Below are 25,798 nucleotides of genomic sequence, written 5' to 3' on the forward strand. Positions count from 1 at the left end.
GTGGGCTAGGGAAAGAACAAACAAGAGGACCTCTCATAGAGGGATAGAAAGGGGGTCAAACAGATGTGTCTGTGATCCATGCCACAAGTTTCTTCCAACAACATGCATATATACCGTTTTGGTTTTGGCCAAGATAATATTACAGACTTCGGAAGGAAAGTCAAAACCTGTCAACTGCCGCCAGTCAATCTCCACGCAAGAAGGCAGAGACTGGACAGGTTCGGTGGAGAACCATCCCCTGCTGCTGCCACAGAAGTTCCTCCCAAAGGGGCAGTCTGATTGGAGGATCAATGGCCATGCTCAAGAACTCGGATTATCAGACTCTTCGTGCCCAGTCTGGAGCCATAAGAATGACTTGGGCCCGGACGTTTTTGATCTTCTTGAGAACTCTGGGCAGAAATAGTATAGGCGTAAAGAAGGCCTGAGTTCCACTCGAGACTAAACGCATCGCAGAGTGAGCGCTGCCTTGGAAACTCCAACAGGCAAAACAGCTGACACTGGGCGTTCTCTGTGGAGGTGAACAGATCTAACCAAAGCTCTCCACCCTGCTGAAAGAGACCTTGTGCTAGCTCCGGATGGAGACAACATTCATGATTGACCAGGCATTGACAGCTGAGTTTGTCCACTCTGGCGTTCAGAGAACCTGCCAGATGTTGAACCACCAGGAAAATGCCCTGATTTTCTAGCCGTGTCCAGAGACGCTGAGCCTCCTGACAAATGATCCACGACCCCACCCCGCTTGTTGCAGTACCTCATGGAAGTGGTGTTGTCCGTGAACACCTGCACCACTTTCCCTGTGCGAAAGGAATGATTTTTCAATGCTAGCCTGATCACTCTGAGCTCCAAAAAGGCTGATATGGAGCCCGGACTCTGCTGCAGACCAGACACCTCTGACCTCTACCTCTCCTATGTGGCTGCCCCATCCCAGGAGTGACGCATCTGTCACTACTGCCCGATCTGGTTGGGGAAGGGAGAAGGATCTGCCTCTGACCCAATCGAGGTTCAAAAGCCCCCATTGCATATGTTGCACAGTTCCCTCCAAGATTTGGACCATGTCGGAGAGATTCCCCTGATGCTGTGCCCACTGGAACTTCAGGTCCCACTGCAGAGCCCGCATATGCCATCTGTTACGTGTCACCAGCAGAATGCAGGAGGCCATGAGGCCCACCAGCCTCAGATTCATTCTCACCGAAAGCCAGGATAGAGGCTGAAGCATCGGTATCATAGCAACACAAAAGGATGATAGACAGAGTGCTGAAACTTTTCAACCAGTCACCCCAGTCACAGATCTGGGTTTAATCCATTGTTCTTCTGCTAACCATGCCACTGAAATAATGTATGATGCCAACTCACTACATTACAGGCCCAAATATTGTTCAGAATCATTTCAAATATGCTAGTTAGGCTATAGGTTCATCTGGGCCTGTTGAGTGAGAGAGACTAGGGTGATTATAGACCCAATAAAGGTGCCAATCTGCTTGGAGTTTCAGCTAGTACAGCTGAAAATCCTGCACAGAATATATGAGTACACAAATGACCAGGGTGGGTGTCATTTACTGATCGTATGGAGAAAAGGGTACTTTCTGGCATGCCCTCTAGAAATGCCCCATGGTTGGATGTTCACTTAAGAGGCCGAGAGATGACTGTACAGTCCTTGGATCTACAGTTACGATTTTAGAGAAGATGTCAAATTTGTATATGCACATCTGAGATTTCAGTGAAGATGGCAATCCTGTGTATAAGGGATGAATCTGCCCCTCAGGAATAGACATAAAAACTATTTCCCCAAATATGGAGAAGATACATGGCTCCCAGGATAGCGGCCTATAGCATGGTTATGGACAGGTCTCAATGACGGCAGGGAAGGTAGACGTTTAAACAAGTTCTGGCTGTCTGATTAAGTGTGGAAAGAGTTAGAAAGAACTCCTGAAGAAAGGCTAACTTGAGTTTGCGAAGATATCTACTGCTGTCTAGTGTCTCCCTTCATGTTATACACTACAACAGTAGGGAACTCTGGGTAATTTTCAGTCTTCAGGTGAAGAGCTGCTCCTTTATACTGACCACATCTACAACACCACCAACACTTTAAAGCTCGGCATGGATAGTACTGAAAGGATTAGTCACTTTTCTAATTCGGCCTGGATAGCATTGGGCTGATCATATGCTTAAACATTCTGTTGAAAACAGATAAGCGTCAGATTCGGAGTGCTGGTACTGCCCTGGACTAAAACCATTGTTACAAAACACAAGTGCAGACACCTCTGTTTTTTCTTTGAGCACCTGGTCATACAAGTGCTGTACAATTGAACAAACTGTTACAATCAACATCATGGGAATGTGGTCTGCACAATATGCACAATACAACTTCAGTATGATCTGAACTATGCATACTTGTGAAAACATGCTTAAATATGTAAATACTTCCTCTTAATTTAAAGAATACTCAAGTACATATTACTGCATAACAGTCTGAAATTCGCCAAGCACTATAAATTACATGCAGAATGTATTACTTCTTATACCGTTTTAACAACCTTTAATTAATGAACTTGCTGCTAATGCCTTCCTAAAGTGATTACTTCCACTGAGACAAATAACCTTTCAAGTCCCCTAATGCATGCATTGTTTAAGCAAATGCATTATTAACAATCAACATCTCCTATAAGGCATCCATGAAGAAAATATTACTATTTTCCACATTTTAATGTAGATTGAAACAACTCTTTAATCCAGTTATCTGCATTTCAGTTAAATAATCCATTAAAAAGGTAATACTAATAATAATAAAAATTACATTTTGAAATTCAGTTTTGAGCTGTAGTAGGAATTGGTTACTGCTCGCCTGTACTACACAACTAGCTGTGTATTGTCTGCAGGATCCGTAAAATGTTTCTAAAAACGCTGTTAACTTGAAATATTTTGTGAGGAAACCTAGTGCAATCATCCCATTATGTATACAGGCACAATTTAAGAGAAGAGGACTGAATCTAATTGCATCACCACGACTGAAAAGTATCTTACTCTTCTCCCTCCAGCCTAACCTGCTGATTCACAGATTCCAAAATGAGCATAGAGGGTAACAGCATCTGACAAGCCATGCTTCAAGTAAACAGGAGGCACGGATTTAATGACCAAATGCAGTTTGCAAAAAAGATGCAGTAAGCTTAAAAAAAAAAGCATCCAGGCTATATCTTCGGGCAATCCTACACACTTCTGCAACACCTTGATCCCTTTTAGAAGGAAAGGATGTTGCTTTAGAATAGACTGGGCATCCCATTTTAGATGAGACTGGACTACTACTGTGTTGTTGGATTTATAGATGCACAAGAACCATATATCCCAAACCAACAGAGAAGTTAGAGTTTCTCCATCCACAAGGAAAGTGAAACATCAAGCCACCCAAGCAACAACATAAGTTGCTACCTTTTTTAATTCCCATATGCTTTTGCCATCCAGATCTGCATGTTCAGCATCACCAGGTAAAGCAACAATATGGACTGCGAAAGTTTGAAGATCATTATTGATGGCAGCCTGTTCCCTCTCACTAGAAAAGCAGCTTGCAATTTGGATCTGAACTTGAGAAAAACCGCACTTCTAGTGGCATCTCACACCTTTAGCTGCATATTACTAATGACAACCGAAAAAACATACAGAAGGTGGCACCACAGCTATGGACAGGTGGAATGGAATTAATCACTACGAGGTTTTAGTGCGGATTGCCTAAATATGTGTTGTTTTCACATATGCAGGCTTCTGTTACCTTCCCTATTTATAGTGCATGCTTAGACCCACAAGGGCTTAAAGGTGCAATCCGAGTTCCAGTCCCACCCACAAACCAATGGCTATACAAGTGGCCATGCTACTTGTGAGCCACGCCACCTGACAACCACCACAGAACAGACAGATTAGGTCAAAGGTTGCTGAAAGGATTGAGAGAGCGTTGTACAGCTCTGTGTAACACAATTGAAATCAGTGCTCAATTCGAGCCGGTGGTTGCAGGTGGTGCTTAGTAGCACACACTTCTGGGGATCGGCACTTATGTTTCCTCAACACACTTTGGTCCAGAGCCAAGACAGAGAAAAACACAAAAAAGGAAAAGGATGAAGAGAAAGGTGGGAAAAACGTGATAGGGACAAATGGGACCGAGAGAAAGCAGGGGTGAAAAAGAACATGCAAGAGGGAGGTAAAGAGGAAGGGCGTGTCGGGTGGTGGATGAAAGAGGCATGAGTTGGAATTAAGGCTCCGCAGCCTTGGTATTCTGCACTCCGATTTGTGATAGTGCCAGAAGCAGGTTGTGAACAAAACTTTGGACACCAGCACTTAGCCTTTTACAAATGAGGCACTGGTTGAACTGGGCACTGCTCCAGCTTTTGACATTATTCTGGGAGAGACTCAGCCATGGTCCGAAGAAAGACATGTCACCGCTCTTGCAGTGAGAGCTTGCGTGACTTAGCTACCGGCCTACATTCAGGTGACCCAGAATGACAATCACAAGCAGCACAGAACAGAAGTAAAAGCTCCAGGCTGCTCTAACTGTTAATATCATCTAGCACTTTTGATTTTACTCTTTCCAGCTGCTTACATTAGATTGTGTGGTTTCTTCTTTTGACAAAGTGGACTGATTCTTTTGCTTGCAGAAAGCACTGTGCAATTGTCTGTATTAACACACTGATGCTTTTGTCTGAGAAATACAAAAATATGATTCGCAATATTTTTACTGTTTGTTTTCACATATGCATGCCTCGTTTAACCAGCTAATTGTCAGATGTTTAAGATAACCTAAGCATTGAAAATATATGATTCTGGGGTGGTTTCCTCATCAAAAGGCTATGTCATCGACTTAGATATTTTACACCACAGATTACATTTCACAAAATAGTCCATAGAAGAGCATCTTCTGCTGTCCAACAAACTTTTGGCAATTCCAGGCTGTCTTCACTGCAGGATCAGTAAATGAAGTGAGGCAGTACAGCGTACAATCAATCACTTATACTAAAAAGAGAGCACTAGAAACTGCAAATAAATGTCACGTTGTTGGTTATTGCAATTGTAATATTGGGCCACTGAACTGCTAATAAAGTTAACTTCAAAAATACTACTGCATTTCTGAAAAAATAAACATTTTAATGAAAAGTTAAAAAATGATTATTATATTTATGCAAAAACACATTCACGATGAATCTGTACTTACAAGTCTTAAAAGCCAGGCAAGCACAAAACTTGCTGTTGAGTAATGAGTGCCATAATGAAACTTAGGAACCTGGTCGTCCTCCCACGTTTCGTAGCGCTCTGAGAAGAAGGCTGCTCTCTTTGGGTTTAGCGCTCCAACCGGCTGAGGAAAAACAAGACAAACACTGCATGAAATAACCATCTATGATTCATACAACTTTCTTCACCTAAACACATTGGTGTACAATATAACGTGCTAGAAATCAATATCTGAGCGCTATGGCGACGGTGTATAGCTCTCATGACCTCCGCTTTTCCACTGACAAACTGACTAGTAAATATTCACTTGGACAAAATGGTCAACAACGTATTTGTTGAATAGCAACTAAGCAGTTTTATCACAAGATAGCGAGGTAGTACAATATGCACTACCGCTTTAATCAGATCCTGGCAGCAGCAATAAAAACTTAAGACATAAAGGTATTGCGTCATCACTGGGAGTATAAATAGCCCATCTACAGCAAACGCCCTTTCTTATGATTGCTCCTGGCAAGAGATCCGTACTCAGCGAGGCCTCCTTCAATCTCCTCTTTCCCTGTATTCGACCCTTTCCTTTAAGACACCCCTTTTCTTGCATCCCTCTAGCTAGATCTTTCTATTTATACTTTTTATGTTAAACCTTCCTCTCAATTCACCTTCATCACTTAAAATAATGTATTTGCCACCTTTGTTGCCTTATCTCCTTGGGCAGGGTGGACTGATGTGTGGTGGACTGGAGTGGGGTGGATTTGACTGGGGTGGCGTGGATTTGACTGGGGTGGCGTGGATTTGACTGGGTGGGCTTGATGGATTTGACTGAGTGGGGTGGACTGGATTGTGGTTGAGTGGGGAGGATTGGGATAAAGTGGGATGTGGAGTGTACTGGATTGAAATGGGATGGGCTGGGCTGGAGTGGAGTGGGGTGGGGTGGGGTGGAATGGAGTGGGGTGGGGTGTACAGGAGCGGCCTTGAATTCGAAAGGCGTGGGGTGGGATAGACTGGAGTGGAGTAGACTGGACTGCAGTGAGGTGGATTGGAGTGAGGTGGACTGGATTGAATGGGGTTGATTGGGGTGTGGTGAACTGGATTGCATCAGTGCTGGAAAATCCACCCTATTCGTCAAGGCTTGTCATTATCATAGTACATTTTATTAGACACCAACTCCTATGCAAAATTGCAGCAATGGTTTTCAAGATGGGTCCCTAGAAAGGAAAGCCTACCTTGGAGCTTATCCAGATTTGATAATCAACTCAGACACCACCAGCGAGTTGGGCTGGTGTGCATTTCCAGAGTTCTACTGGCCAGAGGCCTTTGGTCTCCATTTATCTTCAGATCAAAGCTTTAGAGTTCCTTGCTGGTAAATTCACCATCAAATGTCTCATCACACACAGGTCTCACTGTTACATTCATCTGAGAATGGACAATCTGTCAGTGGTAAGATATGTTGACAAGCTCAGGGGTACAAGTTCAGGACTTCTGGCCTTTCTAGAGATCTCTGTGAACGTTGCAGCCACAAAAATCTCTTGGTGGTAGTGGAGTACCTTCTGGACTCTCTAACTCAGAAAACAGATTCTCAAGACACCTTTGGGACTCCAGATACTGGATGCTGGACCTGAACATCTTTCACATCTTTGGGGTCCTCATGACCTAGATCGCATTGCTTCCCAGCTTATAGTCATTTTGAGTTGATGCCTGGACCCAGGAGCCTGGATGACTGACACCTTCCTTCAGGACTGGTCCCCGTTTCATAGACACTCTTTTCTTATGTAGAGCCAGGAACACTCCATTACTCTCTCAGCAGGTAGGCATGTTTGTGGGCTCTTTAGACAGATCCTCAACGATTCCAGCAGAAAAGTACAGACCTCATGTTATGTTACCCAGGTTCCCTCTGGAAGCCTGGAAATTCTGCAGTTACCAGCTCTGGTCACACATCATATCTTTACATAGTCTGCAAAGCACTCTTTTAATTGGTCAATAAGAATGTAGGACTGCAATAAGAGGGGTATTTTGGATCCTAATTTTATACACCTTTTCCAGAGAGGCATTATGGATCCACTGTAGAAGGTTTGAGAACCAGTGTGGGTTGGTTTTCTTATTTTCTTTCAATTCTCACTTTTCTAAGCTGCATTCCCAATACAGCCTTGGTGCAAAGTGATGTTACTTACAAGAAGCAAAGGAGCTGGCTCAAGTTATGAGTACCAAAAGAACAAGTTACTTTTGGGAACCCTCCTTCTGGTGCATATTCTAATCGCAGATTCCTAACCAGGCTTGATTCAGAAACCTTTTCCAGCAACGCTCCTATGTGCTGCTAGGTGGTACCATGTGGATGCTGAATGGCTCAGTAACATCCCAGAAGTGAAGGTCTGCAGCCACATATAAGCGCCACCCCCTCAGAGCTGACATTGGTTTCTTGCTTATCATTTTCCACACCCTCAGACAGAGTTTGAATAATTTTTGGATTGATATGCTGATTTCTAAATTGGGGCATTTTTAGATGTTCAAACGAGGGGATTACACAGAAAAAGCAGTGAGGAATCTGCAGTTAGAGTACATGCCAGAAAGAGCATTGCCTAAGTTACTAAAGTTAGTGACTTGTTTTTCTGACGAGTACCTCTAATCACAGATTCCTGACCTTAGAACAGATACCAAAGCAGTGACTCCCCAGGTCTGTGGAGTGGACTAAGACCAAAGGCTTTGTAGGACAAAGAGGGCAAAAAGTCCTTTCCACCAGCCCTGGCTGTCAAAACAGTAATGCTTCATGAACATAGGCACTGACCTGCATGTTGCAGCTTGGCAGAAATCAAGGACAGGTTCTCTGCATGCCAAATCAGTAGTAGTGTGGAATCGGCTCTTAGACCTTCTGCTTAATGGCCAGTGCCTAGCAAATCTTAATGCCGAGGACAGTCCACCCAACTGAGTCCCTCCTTAGCACAGCCTTCCCTTTCTTTGCTCCTAAGAAGCCTGCAAAAAGCGGATCATCCACATGATAATCCTTGGTATGATGAATACAAAAGCTTAAAGCCCCTTAGGGGTCCACCTGATGGAGCCTCTCCTCCTCTTATGAGGGGGAGCAAAGGACACTGGTAGAGTGGTGGGTTGCCCAGCGAGTAAAGGAGTCAAGACGTTTGGCAAGAAAACTACTTACGTCCTCAGTTCAAACTTGTCTGGGAAAAAGGTGATGTAGAGCCGTTGCACCAACAGTGTCTGAACTATACTCATGTGACGAGCTAAAGTAATTGCTATGAAGAAGATATCCTTTAAGGTCAGAAGACGCAGGAAGTGTGTGCATCAGTTTGAAGGATGTATAAATGAGAAACATCAAGGCCAAACTAAGTCCTGGACTTGTAGCAGTGGAGGGAAGGCCACTGTGGAATCACATTTGGTTTGGCAGGAAACATGTGTCAAACATTTTATAACTCTCATCAAAACAGGTGATTTAAACAAGGACAGTTCATTCAGTAAACATAGAAATGCTGCAAGGGCAGACAGCCTTTAATGGTGCCCACTGCGATGCTTGACAAAACAAACAAATGATATCCAACAGCTTTAGTAGCAAAAAGTCAATTTTGTGTACACTGCACCAGGACACAAATTTTACCCAGTGCCCAGCATAAACAAACTTTGTGGTAGGGCACCTGGCGGCAAGCACGACATCCACCATTTCAGGCAACAGATCAAACACAATCAACTGCTCCCACTCAGTCTTCATGCACGGAGATATAGCTTGCACAGATTCGGTTGATGGACCCTGTCATGCTGCTGTGACAGAAGGTTACTCCTGAAGTGGTAGCCTGATCAGAGGGGAGATGCTTATGCCCAGAACTTACAGGTACCACACACTCTTGGCCCAATGTGGAGCCACTAGGATGACTTAGGCCCAATAGCACCTGATCTTTTTCACAACTCGAGGAAGGAAGGCATACAGGAGTCCTTTGACAGTGCACATCCTTCAGTGGCAATAAGATTTAGCCAGGGTTCGCCCCACTACTGCAAGATGCCCTGCACAACCTCGGGATGTTGGTGCCAACTTGTGATCTGCCAGATGCTGCCTCCTGTGCTCTGGTAATTAAGGATTCCTCCAGGTGGGTTGTGACCAGCGAAATGTCCTGATGCTCCAACCAACTCCAGCGGTGCATAGAGCGTCCTAACAAGTGTTAATAAGTGTTTGGGCCATTTTGAATCACCTGTTAGAGCGAGAAATTCACCAGCCACCGTTTGGGCGACAGTATAGCTCTCCTCAGAAGGAGGAGACTACTTAATCCAGATGCTCACAGTGCCAGCCATGCCTCTGGTTGCTCCTCAGATTTACAGGGGCTCTCCTGTGCTAAACTATGTTACACCAGGGAACTGCTACTTTACGTCGATAAGCAGATTGCTAACCCTCCCCAAGTTCCTAGGTATGGTGAGTTTCAACTAAGCATCCCTTGTGGTAGAAAGGTCACTAAGGCTGACACACTAAGATGCGGACTGCTTAATGTAAGGTCGTTAGTGAAGCATTCCCCCTAAATTTACTTGATGCTACAAACTGAGAACTGGGATGTATTGTTTTTAACTGAAACTTGGACCATGCCAGAATCAGCCTTTGACTTAGGGCTGGACTGCCCACCATGTTATAAGATCTTCCATAAGCCATGCAACAACAGTAAGTGGGGAGGAGTGGGCATAATCTTCAAGGAAAATGGGACTCTGCCCCACTAAGACTAGATGAATTGACTTGCCCTGAACTGATGTGCTTCACCCTGAAACAGGCAAAGACTGCATTCTTTCCAGAATTCTATGCTATCCCCTGCCAGTTCCCCCAAGCTCCTATCTACAGCCTCTCATTGAGATGTTCACTAATATGGCTTTAGCCCACACCAATTTCATTATCTTAGGTGATGTTAATCTGTGGACTGAGGGTGACCCATCCCCTCTGCTCAAAGAACTACAAAGGTCCTGTGATATTCTAGGTATGCAACAGCTAGTACAGAGTCCCACCCATCAGGGTGGCAATATTATGGATTATGTTTGCTACAAAGGGACTTGCTACTATGGCGAATATTCTACCTCTCTGCTGAACTGATCATGCCCTAGTAAACTTTCAGCTCCACAAGAGAGACATAAGTACCCCTAACGCAGCAGCAGCCAATCACCAACTAGGCAGGGCCTGGCACAAACTCAAACCAAAACAAATTACTATTCAACTTGCCTCCTCTTATAAATCCAGACAACACAGTGGAACCAGCCCCCTTGTATAGCATTTCCCTGAAAATGTTAAAACAAACTTGCAGGAAAGCTGAGAGAAGGTGGCGTATTGCCTAGAAGGAGGAGGACAAGAAGGTCTCCCTGAAGGAATACAATAAGGAAATTGCCAGGGCTAAAGCAGAACATTATGTTAACAACATCTTGGCTGTGCCTAATAACTCCAAAAAGGTGTTTGACATCATGAATGAAGTGTCAAATACAGAGTGCCTGAAACAAGAAATTGTACCATTTCTGGCCCTCTGAGATAACTCCGAGTTTTTCAATGAAAAGATCAATAAAATTCTGGAGGACATTAATGACTCTCACCAAGCGAGGCATTCCAGTTTAGTTGCCGATGGCCAGGAAGACAGTGCAGGTATTATGGTCCCTAAAATGGTCCCTTTCCCTAATGAGAACAATCTTGCTCAAATCGGATGCAATTTGGCCCAAATTGCATCTGGTAATCAAGGGAATAAACTGGAATATGTTGAACCTCTACCAGAGGATTGTTTCTGAGCTATTTTTATGGCCACCACCACTGGCTCGTTTGCCTCATAGGTTCTGGAAAAATCTGACAGATTAGTTATTTCCATCATTATGTCAAATGTGTTGCCAATCACAGCAAATGGACTGAACCCCTGGCCTGGAAAAAGGCTACTCAAATTTTGAAGAAATCGTCATTGGACCCAACGCTCTGACTTTATGACCATCAAACATGGTGTCCCACAGGGCTCTGCACTTAGCCCAATTCTTTGTGATATCTATATGAGGCTCCTGATCACACGTATTAAATCTCAGAATGTTTGTCTTATTAACTATGAAGATGACACCCATCATATCTTGTCACTTGAAGGCAACTAGCAGGTGACAGTGAATGACTTTCACAGCTGCCTGAATAATATTATTGGCTGGCTGAACTGAAATTCTCTTAAATTCAATGGTGACAAAACAGAGATCTTGTGTTGCTCATCAAACAAGTGCCCAGCTTTGCTTCCCCCAAATCTCTGGCCAGTGCCTACGGACCGAGTAATCTCTCAATCCGACTCAGTCCGTAATTTGGGGTTCATATTTGACAACAGACTAAGCTTGGAGTGTCATATGAACAAAGTTGCTGACACCTGCGTTTTACTACTCAGGGCCCATCGGAAGATCCTTCTGCTGCCACTCCTGCCAGAGTAGAGTGCTAGTGGTATGCAGTGTCATTTTAAGGGGGTTGGACTATTGTAACACCCTCCTGCTTGGACCCCCAGAATTTCTAGTAAATAGGCTACAGAGAGTCCAAGTCTCTGATGCTAAATTAGCTCCAAATTGACCTAGGAGAACCTCAGTCTCTAGGGCACTAAAGGACCTTCATTGATTGCCACTGAAACAGACAAGTGTTTTTAAATGTCTTAGCATTGTCTTCAAAACTCTTCAGGGCCATGGTCCAGTCTCCCTGCAAAACAGGATAAATAGATAAATAGATATTCCTCTGGCAGGAGCCTTTGCTCTTCATCAGCCAATCTTGTTCACTTTGCTAAATTTTGAAAAACAAGACAAGATGGACGAGCCTTCGTGCTCAGAGCAGCCCAGCTGTGGAGTCAACTACCTGCCTCCCTCAGATCCAGTGTCAACTTACTGCATTTTAGAAAGGCTTTAAAAACATGGCTCTTTCCTAAATAAGCCTTATTTTATTCCAGCACTTTTTTCAGTTGCAGTCATCAGCCTCTTATTCAGGTATTGGTGTTGCGCCAGGATACCATTTTGGTGGCAGTTGCGCTTTATGAATAATGACGCAAAAAATAATAATGGAACAGGGAGAGAGACAGATGGACAGACACACCTGATGGGCCAAACATCAGGGCTCTCCTAATCCAAGCCCTATGAGGAATAGGAATCCTAGACTAGATAGACTGTGCAGCGCGGAAGCTCTGGAACATCCTAGGGCTATACTTCACATGGTACCCAACGATTACAAAGAGCGGATGGAGGAGGAGGAGATCATCTTCGCAGTACAAATTATATTAATTAAAAATAGAATCAATGATGCATTTATACCATCCTGCAGCGTCTTAACAATTCCCTTTATCTTCTCCTATTTTTATTACTCTCCAAATGACTATTTGCCTTCAGGTCGATAGTTATAGAATTACTTTCCTTGGATATACAGCTAAAACCAATTAGGATTGATTTTCCTCCTTTTGTAAAGACGGTATCAAGCCTAGGATGCGAGCTGCTCGGATCTGGGGTATTGATTTTTACCGTTATTGTTACAGTGGGCTTCAGGGGCAAAATGCAGGACATCTGCAATAGCACTCAGCGATTCAATTGGAAGCAAATAAAAACATTACAAAACTAAAACAACAGTCTCCCTCAAATGAAAGAGGCTAAAAAACGCAGAAGAGTGAAGCTGTGTGGTGACAATGATACACTATCAGCTTACTCAGAGAAGTTACACTGGGCATACACACTTTGAATTATACATTACACGAAAGCACTGATTTATTGTGGTAATAACATCCACCTCATTAAAAGATTCTGCTTTGCTGCAGTTGAAGAGCTACATATTGTTTGCTGCTATAAATTAATGGCGCTGCACAGAAAACGGAGGAACCCTTTCGCACAATAGATCCGCAGCGACAGAGCTGTATATCACCGCGTCCTCTACAGCCGATAATAAAATGGAGACAACGTATTGGGCTAATACATTCTACTGTGCTGGCCCATATTTTTCTGACAACTGCTTTAACAGATGAGGCAATTCAACCGTGCTACAGTATGCAGTGGAAACAGTTTACTGAGCTGAAGTCACACAAACAGCAAAACAACAGCATTTAAAGGTTTTTAAAACCCTCCGCTAATTTTATGTTCAATTAGGAAATTCATAATATTTTAAAGGTCGTCAACTAAATTACTTTCTCGCCAGTCTTAAGCGGGGAGAGAGGCTGGGTTGTGTCTGCAATACAAAATAATATTTAGAAGGATGCTCTCAGGATCTTAGCATAAGGGTCGTGGTTATGCGGACGGGTTTTGGGGACATGCAGAGAGTATTAGTGAAGAACGGCTAAAAGAATGACAAAGGCAGAAGGTTACCTCACTGCATCTAATGTGATGCCCTATCACACCCCAATCTTTGCAGCTTTTTCTGACCATTACCATGTCGCATGAGAATTAGGATCAGGCACCGACAAAAAATAAACTTCAAGAGCGCCATCCTTTTGGGGATGCACCACAGAAGGTTTGGCAGAGGATGTGAACTCTAAATTGGCAGCACAGACTCCCTCTCCAAGCTGTTGCAGAAGGTATCAACCACATACCAGTCAATCATCATTTGTCCCTTCATTAACCCTTTAAATCACAGGTCAGAAACATGGGAAAAGGTGTGGTGTGCTGGTGGGTTTAACAAGCATAAAGACAACAGATTTTATCCTAAGTTGAAGAAATTACTTGATTTTGGGCAAATCACCCCCATCTTTTAACAAATGTATCTATTCCTGCCTGAATCAAAAATCTTTAATAAGGTGAGAAAGAGGGGATACGAAGACAAGGGACAGGCGGGTATTTAATTGTCTGTAATTCAGTTTATTGGTTTTTCACTGGGTCCTTAACTAGTAGCTGCGAATAAAGGCCTCATGCTAACTGACGGACACAAGCATCTAAGGAAGAGAATGAAGAAAGTTAACAGGTTACTGTGCTCCTGCTGTACTGCTGGCTGGCCTTGGAGTCTGGAGCATGCTACAATCCTGTGCACAGGTGTGAAGCCCTCCCCACAAGCCTCTGTATGCTGGGACTTCAGCAGTGCAGACCCAACCTTTGGTGCTGTGGACCTTGATATTGGGCCCACCTACATTTTTGGGAGACATCAGTACAGCTAGCTCAAATGCTCACACCTTAACTTAAAAAAAGAAAAAATACTTTCCTGAAACTACGGTTCTCTAGTGCTAGTAATTAGCAAGTGGGTGAGTTACTGGGCACTCAAGGTGATCATAATCATCACAATAAAAAGAAAGATGTGCAAAATTGGAGTAAATTAGCCTTCATATAATTACACAAAATCTCAGCAAAATTCCATGTAATTATGGAAAATGCAGACTGATCATTTTTGCGTTATGTTTTATCACAAAATACATCCTTGTGACAATTTTTGAAGTGAAGACGGATTCTGCACTAAAAAAGTGCAAAAACAAAATCACGGCAATCATCAGCTGCAAGCATGCTACTTGTTCCTGTGTATTTGCAGTACATTTTCACCACAAATGACCTGTCCACATTGAATTTTTACAGCGAATTGTGCTTAATTACGCAAAATGACAATGGGGTAATTTTGGGAATTTTGCTTAACAAGTAGAATGCGAAATTCCTGAAATTACGAGAATTACACCAGCGTCTACTATTCCTTCACCTTGCCCTTTGATATATTGACTTTGTTATCCAACCAGGGGTAAATGTCTGGTCTTATATTTTTGTAAGAGGATAAGTGCACATCTGGACTGAGTGTAAAGTCACAGTTCTGAAGCTCTCAGCACAATGTAGTTCCTTGTCCAATATTTGCATGAGCAACTCCGCCACGTTGGTAACTGACAGAGCACACTGGGAAGACACTGCAATTGTCACTCGTGATTACGATGATACTGTCACAGATGAGGACAACCTGGTGGTTGAGAATTTTGGTAACTAATGGGGTCATGTGGATAATGTGGTCATCGACAGTAATAGAGCTGTCACATTAAACATGTAAGCGCTGCAGATGCTCATGGCCTCAAAAGAGACATTCACAGACGTTTCTGTAGCAGATGAAAAACAAGCAGTGGAAAAGCCAATAGGTTTCACCTTTGGGACCTACTGGCTGTGCCAATGGTTTCAGCAACACGTTACTGTACATATAGTGCATATTTTACACAAGTAAAGACTTTGAATGCATTAACATCCGTAAAGTCTTTTTGCTTTGGTGCAGTCTTGTATTATAATTGGAATTTACCTAGTATTTGCAAAGCAAAGAGGTCTCACCCCTAAAAGGCTGGGCGATTAGGTTTTTCAATGCTTGCATGGTACACATGAGCTGAATAGCATTTAGGTGTTTGGGTAGGTTCTGGCTGTGGAGACAAATTCAAATGAGAATATCGCTTTTGAGGCCATGTGCATCCTGCAGCCCCAAAAATATTTAATGTGACTGGGTGTTCCGAATGGGGCATGATTGAGAACTCTGGAGCTGAGGTTGAAAGCAGTGACAGTGGCCCATATCAGTGTTCATATTACACGGTCATATGATTCCTAGGACTCTCCAGTGCGAACACAACGATAGTCAACTATGCACCATTTGTCAAAACCAATTCTAATTATTTACAACAAAATCACTGTTGTTACTCATATCAAACTGGTAACAAGAACTCATAACGCCATCAGGTCTTGACTGTTTTAGGAATATGTTTGTTTTTGTGTGATATGTCTGGACGCAAAAGCAGAAAATTCACAAAGTGGCACCTAAATGCGGATCAGACAGCGTGCAGTGTAAAGCACAGCACTGAAGTTTAAAGGGTTGAAGCCACCCCCTTAATTACCTAGGCCACACCCTTTTAGAGATCCACTTAAACCACTGTGATCCACAGTCGGCTTTTGCTGTCTCATAGGCAAAATCTAAAAATTGTGATATAAAACTGCACAATCCTTGGAGTCAAATCTAAAACTTGTGGAGCAAAAAGAAAGAGCAACCACTTTGATGCTCTGCGGCGCTCACTCTGCAGCTCGTCTGGGAGTACAAGAGCGCAGTGGGAGAGCGAAAGTAAATGGGTGAGAGAACAACGGTAGCAGGAAATCGAGAAGCACATGGGCAAGAGATAAAGAGCAACATGGACTGCAGAGGGCACACGAGAAGCACATTAAAGAGGATGCTGGAAAGCACAAGCACCGTTGAAGAGTGCCTAAATAAAAATAAGATGTAGCGCCTGAAAAATGAGAATTGGATGGACCTAAGCAATGCCTCCATGCTTTATGGGAGGGACAGACAGAAGAGGAGAAAGGAAAGCCCACTCAAGCAAACAATTTGAAAGCAAGCAAATGAGAGGAACGCTGAAGCCAACGAATGGTAAGCAATGAGAGACTCTAAACCCAGTGTAAGCTAGCAATAGGTCTCACAATAAAAAGCGAATGCGCTGTCTGGTAGGCAAGACAATTAAGGTGTTCCCTAGCAATAAAGATACAAGAAAAAAAACTTTAGGCACAGGGCTTGAGAGACAGAAAGGAATGATGTGAAGCTTCCAGGTCAAACAATGAAGCAACAAACTGCAATGAAAGTCGTATCAGCATAGCAAGTGTTGTCTGCAGGTTACAGCGTTCTCACTAAGATAACACTCACTGGGTAAACATCAGAATCTAATATTTCATTTATGTGCCATCGAGGACCAAACTCCTGCATCCTTTTTATGTGTTTGCCACACTTGAATAGTTTATTTTTATATTCTTTGAAGAAATGCATGGAAGTGTGTTATAGACGTCTGTGAACCATACCCCCCTTTATTTTTACCATAACACATTGATCAAATGGATCCTTTCTTCATACATCAACGACCCCGTATAAAAAGGACGATTTTTCAAACAATACAGTAAAAAATAGCAATATCATTATTTCGAACTTCTAAGGTTCTGATCGGTATCTAGAAATTCAGACAATGAAAGTTATCAATACCGAAGGCTGAGACCTAGAAGCATAGCATTTGTGGAGCAATCACCAGACAATGAATCTGAGATGGTTGCATATCAGACTACAGAGTGAAAGCAATCAGCTTCAAAGCGAGGAATGTAGAAAAGAGCCACAGAAAATTAAAATGCACGGTAGAACAAGTTACTTACTTTTACTAATGCTCCTTCTGGTGGATACTTTATTTAACCACAGACTCCTCACCTTGTGAATTCCCCAATGCACCAGACTGGTTCTGGATCTTCTCCAGCAATTGTTCCTGCACACCAGCAGGTGGCACCAATGGAATCTGCTGTGAAGTCACACTACCTCTGGAAGTGAAGGCACAGAGCTGTATATAGACACCACCCCTACACGCTGACATCAGTTTTCTTAACAACTCCTATGCAGTCTTGGACGCATATCATCCATAATGGAATGGAAATCTGATAGTGTGTAGAACCTAACTGGGATCTCCTTAGAGTCCTGAGAGTCTACTCAGCAGAACAAGTAGGAAGGATGACAGTGAGGATTCTGCAGTTAAATCAAGTATGCCCCCAGAAAGAGCATTACTAAAGGTAAGTAACTTGTTCTCCTGATGGATACTTCTAACTGCAGACAACTCACCTTATCAAAAGATATGAAAGGAGTACCGTTCCAAAAAGGTGGAGGGTTTGGAGAGTGGACTAGGACTATACACCATGGTATATGAACTGAGAGGGTAAAACAGCTCTCTCGGGATACCTGAGAATTGAGGCAGTAATGTCTGATGAAGATAAGGTTGGAAGCTCATGTGTCTGCCTGTGAGATGTCTAACAGAGTAAATACCTCTCCAGTGTTGTGGTGGGGGCCTCGGCTCAGGTACATCTGACCGTAGACCTTCAGAAGTCTGACATTCAATAGCATGTTTTTATGCGCAGGATGATCCATGTGGACAAAGATTGCTTCTAGACTGTCCTTCCTTTCTTAGGACCAGCAAAGCCAGTAAAAAAAAATAATTTTTTTAAATCACTGGGTGATCTTTACTGTGTTTGATGTTAAAACTAAGTGCATTTTTATGGTCCAAACTATGAAGCCTCTCCTCCTCAAAGCAATGGGGTGGATAGAAAAAAGCCAGGAGAGTGATGGAATGTCCCATGTCACACCACTTTCTGCAGAAAGGAAGCACAAGTGTGTAGCACCAACTTGCCAGGGATGTGGTGATATACGGAAGATGGGATGACATCACCTGCAGCTCACAGACATGGCGCACAGGTGTAATCACAATGAGAAATACCCATTTAATGACCAGTAGTCTCAATGGACAACTCTGCATTTGCTGGAAGGATGTAAGGACCAAGTTAAGATCTGATTGAGGCATTACGAAGGACGCAGGAGGGGAATACATAAATAATTCCTTTTAGGAATGTAACAGGTGACTTGAATAATATTAGTTGATCAGGCAAACACTGAAGAGCCAAGAAAATCACCTTTGACAGTGCCCATAAGCAAAGCCTTGCCGGGCCAGTGATGAACATCAGAACATCTGCTCAGCAACCTGATGTCTACACACTAGGCCACAAACGTCGCCCAATGACCAGAGTAAATAGTTTTGGAAGATGGGCATGGACCTATAAGGAAAACATCCACTTACACTGCAAGCAGATCAAACCACTCACCTGGTTCCACTCAATATCCATAGATGGAGAGGTAGATTGTGGATTCTTGAGTCAAAACCCTTCCTTGTTTGTTGGGAGAGAGGTTCTCCCGAAGTGGTAGACTTTAATGGAAGGTAAATGCACGAGCAAGTCTGAGAATAACACTTGCTTGGCCCAATCTTGGGCTATCAGGATAATTTGGGATTAGTACCTCCTGGTTTCCTTTCAAAACGAAGGGTAAAAGAAGCATAGGTGGGAAGGAATACAGGACATTCGGCAGGCGGCATGCAGCTCCCGGGGAGCCCTCATGTGGAAACTCCAGCATACACTGTTCATTCTCAGTGACAGTGAAAAGGCACCCGCAGCACGACACATTGAGGGAAACTGCAAACTGGGTGCAGTTGTCACTCGTGGTCCGCCATGCAGAGTCTGCTGAGCTTGCCTGTCCTAACTTTGAGGGAGCCCGCTAGAAAGGTGGCAGTCAGAGACATCCCCTGAAAGTCAAGCAATCTCCAGAGTCTCAGTGCCTCCTTACATTGTACTCAATCCCACACATCTTGCTCGTTGCAGTATCTAATGGCATTTGTTCTGTCCGTCATGAAGTGGACCAGTTTTCCCTTGATAGAAGGAGAAAGGTCTTGAGTGCCAACAGAATGGCATGAAGCTCCAAAAGATTCATATGGTGCTTCTGCTCTAGTGAGGATAAAAGACCCATCACTTTCATCTTGCTCAGCTGACCACCCTAACAAAGAGGCGATGCTTTGTTTATCACTGTGAGCCCTGGATGGTGTAGGGGGGATGGCATGCTTCTGTTAGCTATTACTCAAGGTCCCAGGTTACATCTTCTAAAACACAGATGTTGTCGCGAGGCAACACCAGTGATGAACCCATTGCAGGTGCAGATTCTATTGCATAGTGTATGTGCCAACGGGCATGAGGGACCAGCAGATTGGATGAGGCCACGAAGCGTCAGAACTGTACCATAACAGGAGCGAGCCTAAAGCATGGGGTTGATAACTTGAATAACCTGCACTCCAAGTGGGGGGTGAAAAGTCCTTGAAAGCCACTGTATCCAGGATGGCCCCTATTAAGGGAATCCTCTCCGCTAGTAAATACGTTTTCAGTTCATTGATGAGGAAACCCAGGATGACAGCTGTCTGTAGGTGGTCCATGATTAACTGTAGCAAGCTTGCTTAGCTGAGCCAGTTATCGAAGCATGGGAATATATGTCTGAATGGCTTTTGTGAGATGGGTTGCATCCACCATCTTTGCTCATTGCTTTCATAAATATTTGTGCGTCGGTAAGGAAGACAAAGTGCAAGATGGTAAATGAACTGTTGCAGCATCACTACAAACCAAACAAAGTGTCTGCGGGATTGCAGGCCACAAAGTTTAAGGACACCATCCAGTCCCCCAGATCCAGGGCAGCAAGGACCTGGGTCAAGGTCAACATCTTGAACATGTCAATGAAAATGAGTCAATGTGGCTTTGTTACAGTCAAAGCAGGAAATGAAGAGGACTGCGGGTCTTGCTGGTAATTACAGCAAAACGCTGTATGGTGTGTTGTACTGGCTGCCTTTGGCGATAGGCGAGACAACAAGATGATCCTCTGAATTATAGATACTGTTGGTGGAATTGACAGGCTGGGATAGCAATCCCTATGAGCAGGTCATAGCCCTGCAGTCTTTGAAGCACCCCAGTGCAGAGTCGCCTTTACCTCTATAAAGCTTGGAGTCATAAAGTGTTATGTCTTTAAGGGATGGCTGCAAGAGCCTAGAAAAACTTGTGCCACACATCAGGGTATGACACCTAATTAGCATTATGGTACTCAATGTGACCATCTCTCAGCACATTCTTAACTGTGTTCTGTCTCTCTTGAATTGTTACAGCAAAATCATTTCTGAATTCCTCAAGGATGGCGGCAAGATCTCACTGGCCATACCCCAGAGACCAAGTGTATAGCTCCCCAGCGAGCAGACCGCATGCAGAGACCTCAAAGCCAGATTGGCAGATGAGTAGACCCTCTTTTTTAATGAGTCCATGCATTTCAGTACCCTATCTAATGGCACAATGGGGAACCCACTGCAGTTGACTTTGCTGGTGAAGTCTGAGTCACCAACATTCTCTGGAGTCAGATTCTGGGTCAAAAAGGTATTTTTCCCAGCGACAGGTCGCAGACGCCTATCTACATGGTGACTTACTGAAGCCGAACACAACATGGACCAGACCACCATCTATCTCAAGGCTTTGGCAGCATGTGTTCTGAAGTGACCAGGTCTGGCTGCAAGACTCAATCAACAGATTTATCATGGTCTCTGTGGGGGTAGCTTAAGATCTAGCACTTTACTGGTTTGAAATAGAGACACTCTCCTCTCTAGGGGGACTGGTTGTGAGTCCAACAATGTTTCCACACAACGGGTGTTCTGTAGATCTGAAAATACATCAGGATAATTATAGTGAGCAGAGGAGTAAATTATCTGTCTCTTCGTCGTAAGGTGTATAATATTTTGGAGGAACTGATCAGCATTTGAATCCGATCCAAAAAGTGTGTCTGACCTTTGCTAGTTCTTGCATTGAGGAACTGCCTTGGAATCCTTCCAGGACGGGGCTGTGGTTTGGTTATCTTGAAATAGGTTACAGGCTCAAAGTTGTCTTTAGATCTGAAACAGGCACCGGTGTAGGGCCCAGCATGAGGAGCTGAGATCAGCACCCAAGAGTAGGGACATAGGAAAGTATAGGTGGACACCATCTGGAGACTTGGTCAGGGCCCAGAGGGGTCAGTCAATACCACCGCAGGCTCCAGCAGAGGAAATCCAATGGGGGCCCTCGAAGTTCCTTTGGGTCCCAAGGTGCTTAAGAGGCAACTTGCTTCTTTCAGAAAAGTTGCAACAAGCCTTTCTGGAAGGCCTCTACTTTCGGATTTGAAAGCTGAGGAAACTGCAACCAGCCTGGAAACTGGCTGTGACCTGGACAAGGGTGGCAGAGTCAACTCCTTTGAGTGCAGGCTGTGGGGCTTCTCCCCAGTTTGGAAGTGACAGTACAGAGAAAAGTCTGTCTTGGACTTCTTGTGTTTATGACAGGACTTTGCCTTTGACTTACCTGAAAAACTGGATTGGGAAGGATACCAGGAATGGGAGCAGCCCATGACTTGTAGCGGGAGCGAGTTTGAGTACTAGAGCGGTTCTACCCAGCTTCTTGTGCTGTGCAATTTACAGTTTCACCTCCTACTCCGCAAGAGCATACGGGTGTATCAAGGAGCATTATTTAGAGGACTTCAAATTATGCTTAGACCCGAGACATGACAGGAAGAAACTGTGAGGATCCATGACTGAAATGTGCTCCCTGTCATTAAAATAAGGTTTGAATCCTGGGATATTCAGAGCAGACACTTTGCCTAGCACACAGGCGTAAAAAGAACAATTTCTGATCTGTTGAAACACAGAGGAAAATTTTGGGCCAGATCGGAATCAAACGGTGCAGAATGGAAGGACCAGACATCAGCATGCATAGTTAAGCCTATATATAGCTTTGGGTCTTCACTTTCGAAGACGGTGCAATATGTAATGTGTTGGTGCGTGAGAGCAATTGTTGGAAAAAAAGGTACCCAGAATTCAAAAGGTGAGAAATCTGTGGCTAGAAGCATCCATCAGAACACATTAAATCAAACTTACAGAAATTCACAGTTTATTTGCACTTTAATATTTGTATAAAGCTTTTACCCTCTGGATTGGTCTTTAGTGGTGGTATGGATGGGCAATCTTATGAGTTACTCCAAGTTGTGCTCTGAACAAATGGGTACTTCGTTTTTCAGAATTGGGTGAGGTTTGATTCTAACATGTTGGTGATTAGTTTCATCTTAAAACTTTAAGTCTAGACCTTCCCTTCGTCTCAGAGTTTCCTATTAACATGGGGTGCTAGTCACTCTGAGGTGAGCTTGTAGACCTAAGGTGGTATGGTGGAATTTGGAGTTTGGTCTTTCTTTTGGGAATTAGATGAGCACATCACTGCAGCATGTCTACATGAACCCTTTAGAATTTAATAAAAGCAGAATCTGTTCTCTCAAGGATCAAGCAGAGGTGGTTAAACACAAACCAACTCTGCTTGTTCGCTGCTACAGCAACATAATACTACACAACTGCCAACGGCCTACCAGGCAGGTGGTGCCCCAATCACCACTGAAGTCTCAAATATAACTGCAGTGTTCTGAGCTGTGAGTAGCAGAATGTCCCTTGCCCAGGGCTTCCTACGTGGCTACATATGTCCTGTCAAGAAAGCCATTCAGGAGGACAGTAGGCTTTGCAATTAGTAAGACATGCAAAAAGTATTTTTTTTAAAAACTCTTCAATCTAGATCAGTGGTTACCAACCTGTGGTCCGGGGACCCGTGGGGGTCAGCAAAGCCTTCTCAGGAGGTCCGCGACTGCTTAGAAAATTAAAAAATAATAATAAATATTGACAAACTAGGTCCCAATCTTCCAGTAATGACTCAGTGGGGGGGTCCCCAGATTCCAATTATGATTCAGTGGAGGTCCCTGGGGTCCATTAATGATAAAGTGGGGGTCCACAGAAGTCAAAAGGTTGGGAACCACTGATCTAGATGATTCGAGGAAGGTAGTACAAAAATGTTGAACATTAAACAGAAACATGTATAAGGGTGAGTCTGTGAAAAGTCACAAATTCACCTTCCATAGGGTAAATAAAAAGCTGATGAGGTCAGTACTTTGATCCTTTGTTCCAGGAAAGAGGAAATGCATTGAAGGGAAATTCTCTAGATCAGTGGTTCCCAACCTTCTAACTTCTGTGGACCCCCACTTTTGCATTACTGGAACCCTCACTGAATCTTTATTGGAATCCGGGGACCCCCAAATGAGTCATGACTGAAAGCTGGGTGTAAGGAAATGCCTCCTTGGCATGGTTACCCCCTGCCTTTTTGCCTTTTGTTGATGCCAGTTATGGCTGGAAGTGTGCTGGGACCCTGCTAACCAGGCCCCAGCACCAGTGTTCTTTCCCTAAACTGTACCTTTGTTCCCACAATTGGCACAGCCCTGGCACCCATATAAGTCCCTTGTAAATGGTACCCCTGGCACCAAGGGCCCTGATGGCAGGGAAGGTTTCTAAGGCCTACAGCATGTCTTATGCCACCCTGGGGACCCCTCACTCAGCACATGCACACTGCCTCACAGCTTGTGTGCTGGTGGGGAGAAAATGACTAAGTCGAATTGGCACTCCCCTCAGAGTGCCATGCCCACCTCACACTGCCTGCGGCATAGGTAAGTCACCCCTCTATCAGGCCTTACAGCCCTAAGGCAGGGTGCACTATACCACAGGTGAGGGCATATGTGCATGAGCACTATGCCCCTACAGTGTCGAAGCAAAACCTTAGACATTCTAAGTGCAAGGTAGCGATAAAGAGTATATGGTCTGGGAGTCTGTCAAATACGAACTCCACAGTTCCATAATGGCTACACTGAAATCTGGGAAGTGTGGTATCAAACTTCTCAGCACAATAAATGCACACTGAAGCCAGTGTGGAATTTATTGTAAAATACACCCAGAGGGCATCCTAGAGATGCCCCCTGATTACCAGTCTGACTCCTAGTGCTTGGCTGACCAGTTTCTGCCAGCCTGCCACAACCAGATGAGTTTCTGGCCACATGGGGAGAGTGCCTTTGTCACGCTGTGGCCAGGAACAAAGCCTGTACTGGGTGGAGGTGCTTCTCACCCCCTCCTGCAGGAACTGTAACACCTGACGGTGAGCCTCAAAGGCTCATGCCTTTTGTTACACCACCCCAGGGCATCCCAGCTAGTGGAGATGCCTGCCCCTCCGGCCACTGCCTTCACTTTTAGTGGGAAGGCTGGAGGAGATAATGAGAAAAACAAGGAGTCACCACCCACCAGTCAGGACAGCCCCTAAGGTGTCCTGAGCTGAGGTGACCCCTGCCTTTAGAAATCCTCCATCTTGAGATTGGAGGATTCCCCCAATAGGATTAGGGATGTGCCCCCTCCCCTCAGGCAGGAGGCACAAAGAGGGTGTAGCCACCCTTCAGGACAGTAGTCATTGGCTACTGCCCTCCTGACCTAAACACACCCCTAAATTCAGTATTTAGGGGCACTGCAGAACCCAGGAATCAGGTTCCTGCAACATACACAAAGAACAAGGACTGCTGACCTGAAAGCTCTGCAGAGACGATGGAGACGACAACTGCTTTGGCTCCAGCCCTACCGGCCTGTCTCCAGACTCAAAGAACGTGCTCAGCGACGCATTCGACAGGGACCTGTGACCTCTGAAGCCTCAGAGGACTGCCCTTAACCCAAAGGACCAAGAAACTCCAGAAAACAGTGGCACTGTTCACAAACAGCAACAACTTTGCAACTTTCTTGCAACTTTTAAAGAACTCACTCTTACCGCCGGAAGCGTGAGACTTCACACTCTGCACCCGACGCCCCCGGCTCGAGCTACAGAGAACCAACACTACAGGGAGGAATCCCAGGCGATTGCGTGTGTAGCCCGAGACGACCCCCCTGGATCCCCACAGTGACGCATGCAGAGAGAATCTAGAGGCTCCCCTTGACTGTGACTGCCTGAAACAAGGAACCCGACGCCTGGACCAAGCACTGCACCTGCAGCCCCCAGGACCAGAAGGAATCGAACTCCAGTGCAAGACTGACCACCAGACGACCCTCTGCCTATCCCAGTCGGTGGCTGGCCCGAGAAGCCCCCCTGTGCCCTGCCTGCACTGCTAGAGTGACCCCCGGGTCCCTCCATTGATTCCTATTACCAACCTGACGACTGCTTTGCACACTGCACCCGCCGCCCCTGTGCCGCTGAGGGTGTTTTTTGTGTGCATACTTGTGTTCCCCCCACCCAAATGCTCTACAAAAACCCCCCTAGTCTGCCCTCCGAAGACGCAGGTACTTACCTGTTGGCAGACTGGAACCGGAGCTCCCCTGTTCTTCATAGGCACCTATGTGTTTTGGGCCCTCCTTTGATCTCTGCACCTGACCGGCCCTGTGTTGCTGGTGCGGTGACTTTGGAGTTTGGAGTTGCCCTAAACCCCCAGCGGTGGGCTGCCTATGCC

The 25,798-nt window shown here is 44.6% G+C and overlaps 1 protein-coding gene across 3 annotated transcripts in view; it reads right to left on the minus strand.

The window, feature by feature from the left end:
* The window catches only part of LRBA (LPS responsive beige-like anchor protein), a 1,864,610-nt gene that overhangs the window by 472,391 nt on the left and 1,366,421 nt on the right, over positions 1–25,798 (minus strand). For all 3 annotated transcript variants that reach the window (XM_069242641.1, XM_069242642.1, XM_069242640.1), the window contains exon 45: positions 5,192–5,332. In XM_069242641.1, the coding sequence (XP_069098742.1) occupies positions 5,192–5,332 (141 nt within the window). The remainder of the gene's footprint in view (positions 1–5,191; positions 5,333–25,798) is intronic.

The sequence above is a fragment of the Pleurodeles waltl genome, chromosome 1_2, assembly GCF_031143425.1.
Source record: "Pleurodeles waltl isolate 20211129_DDA chromosome 1_2, aPleWal1.hap1.20221129, whole genome shotgun sequence".
NCBI lineage: Eukaryota > Metazoa > Chordata > Amphibia > Caudata > Salamandridae > Pleurodeles > Pleurodeles waltl.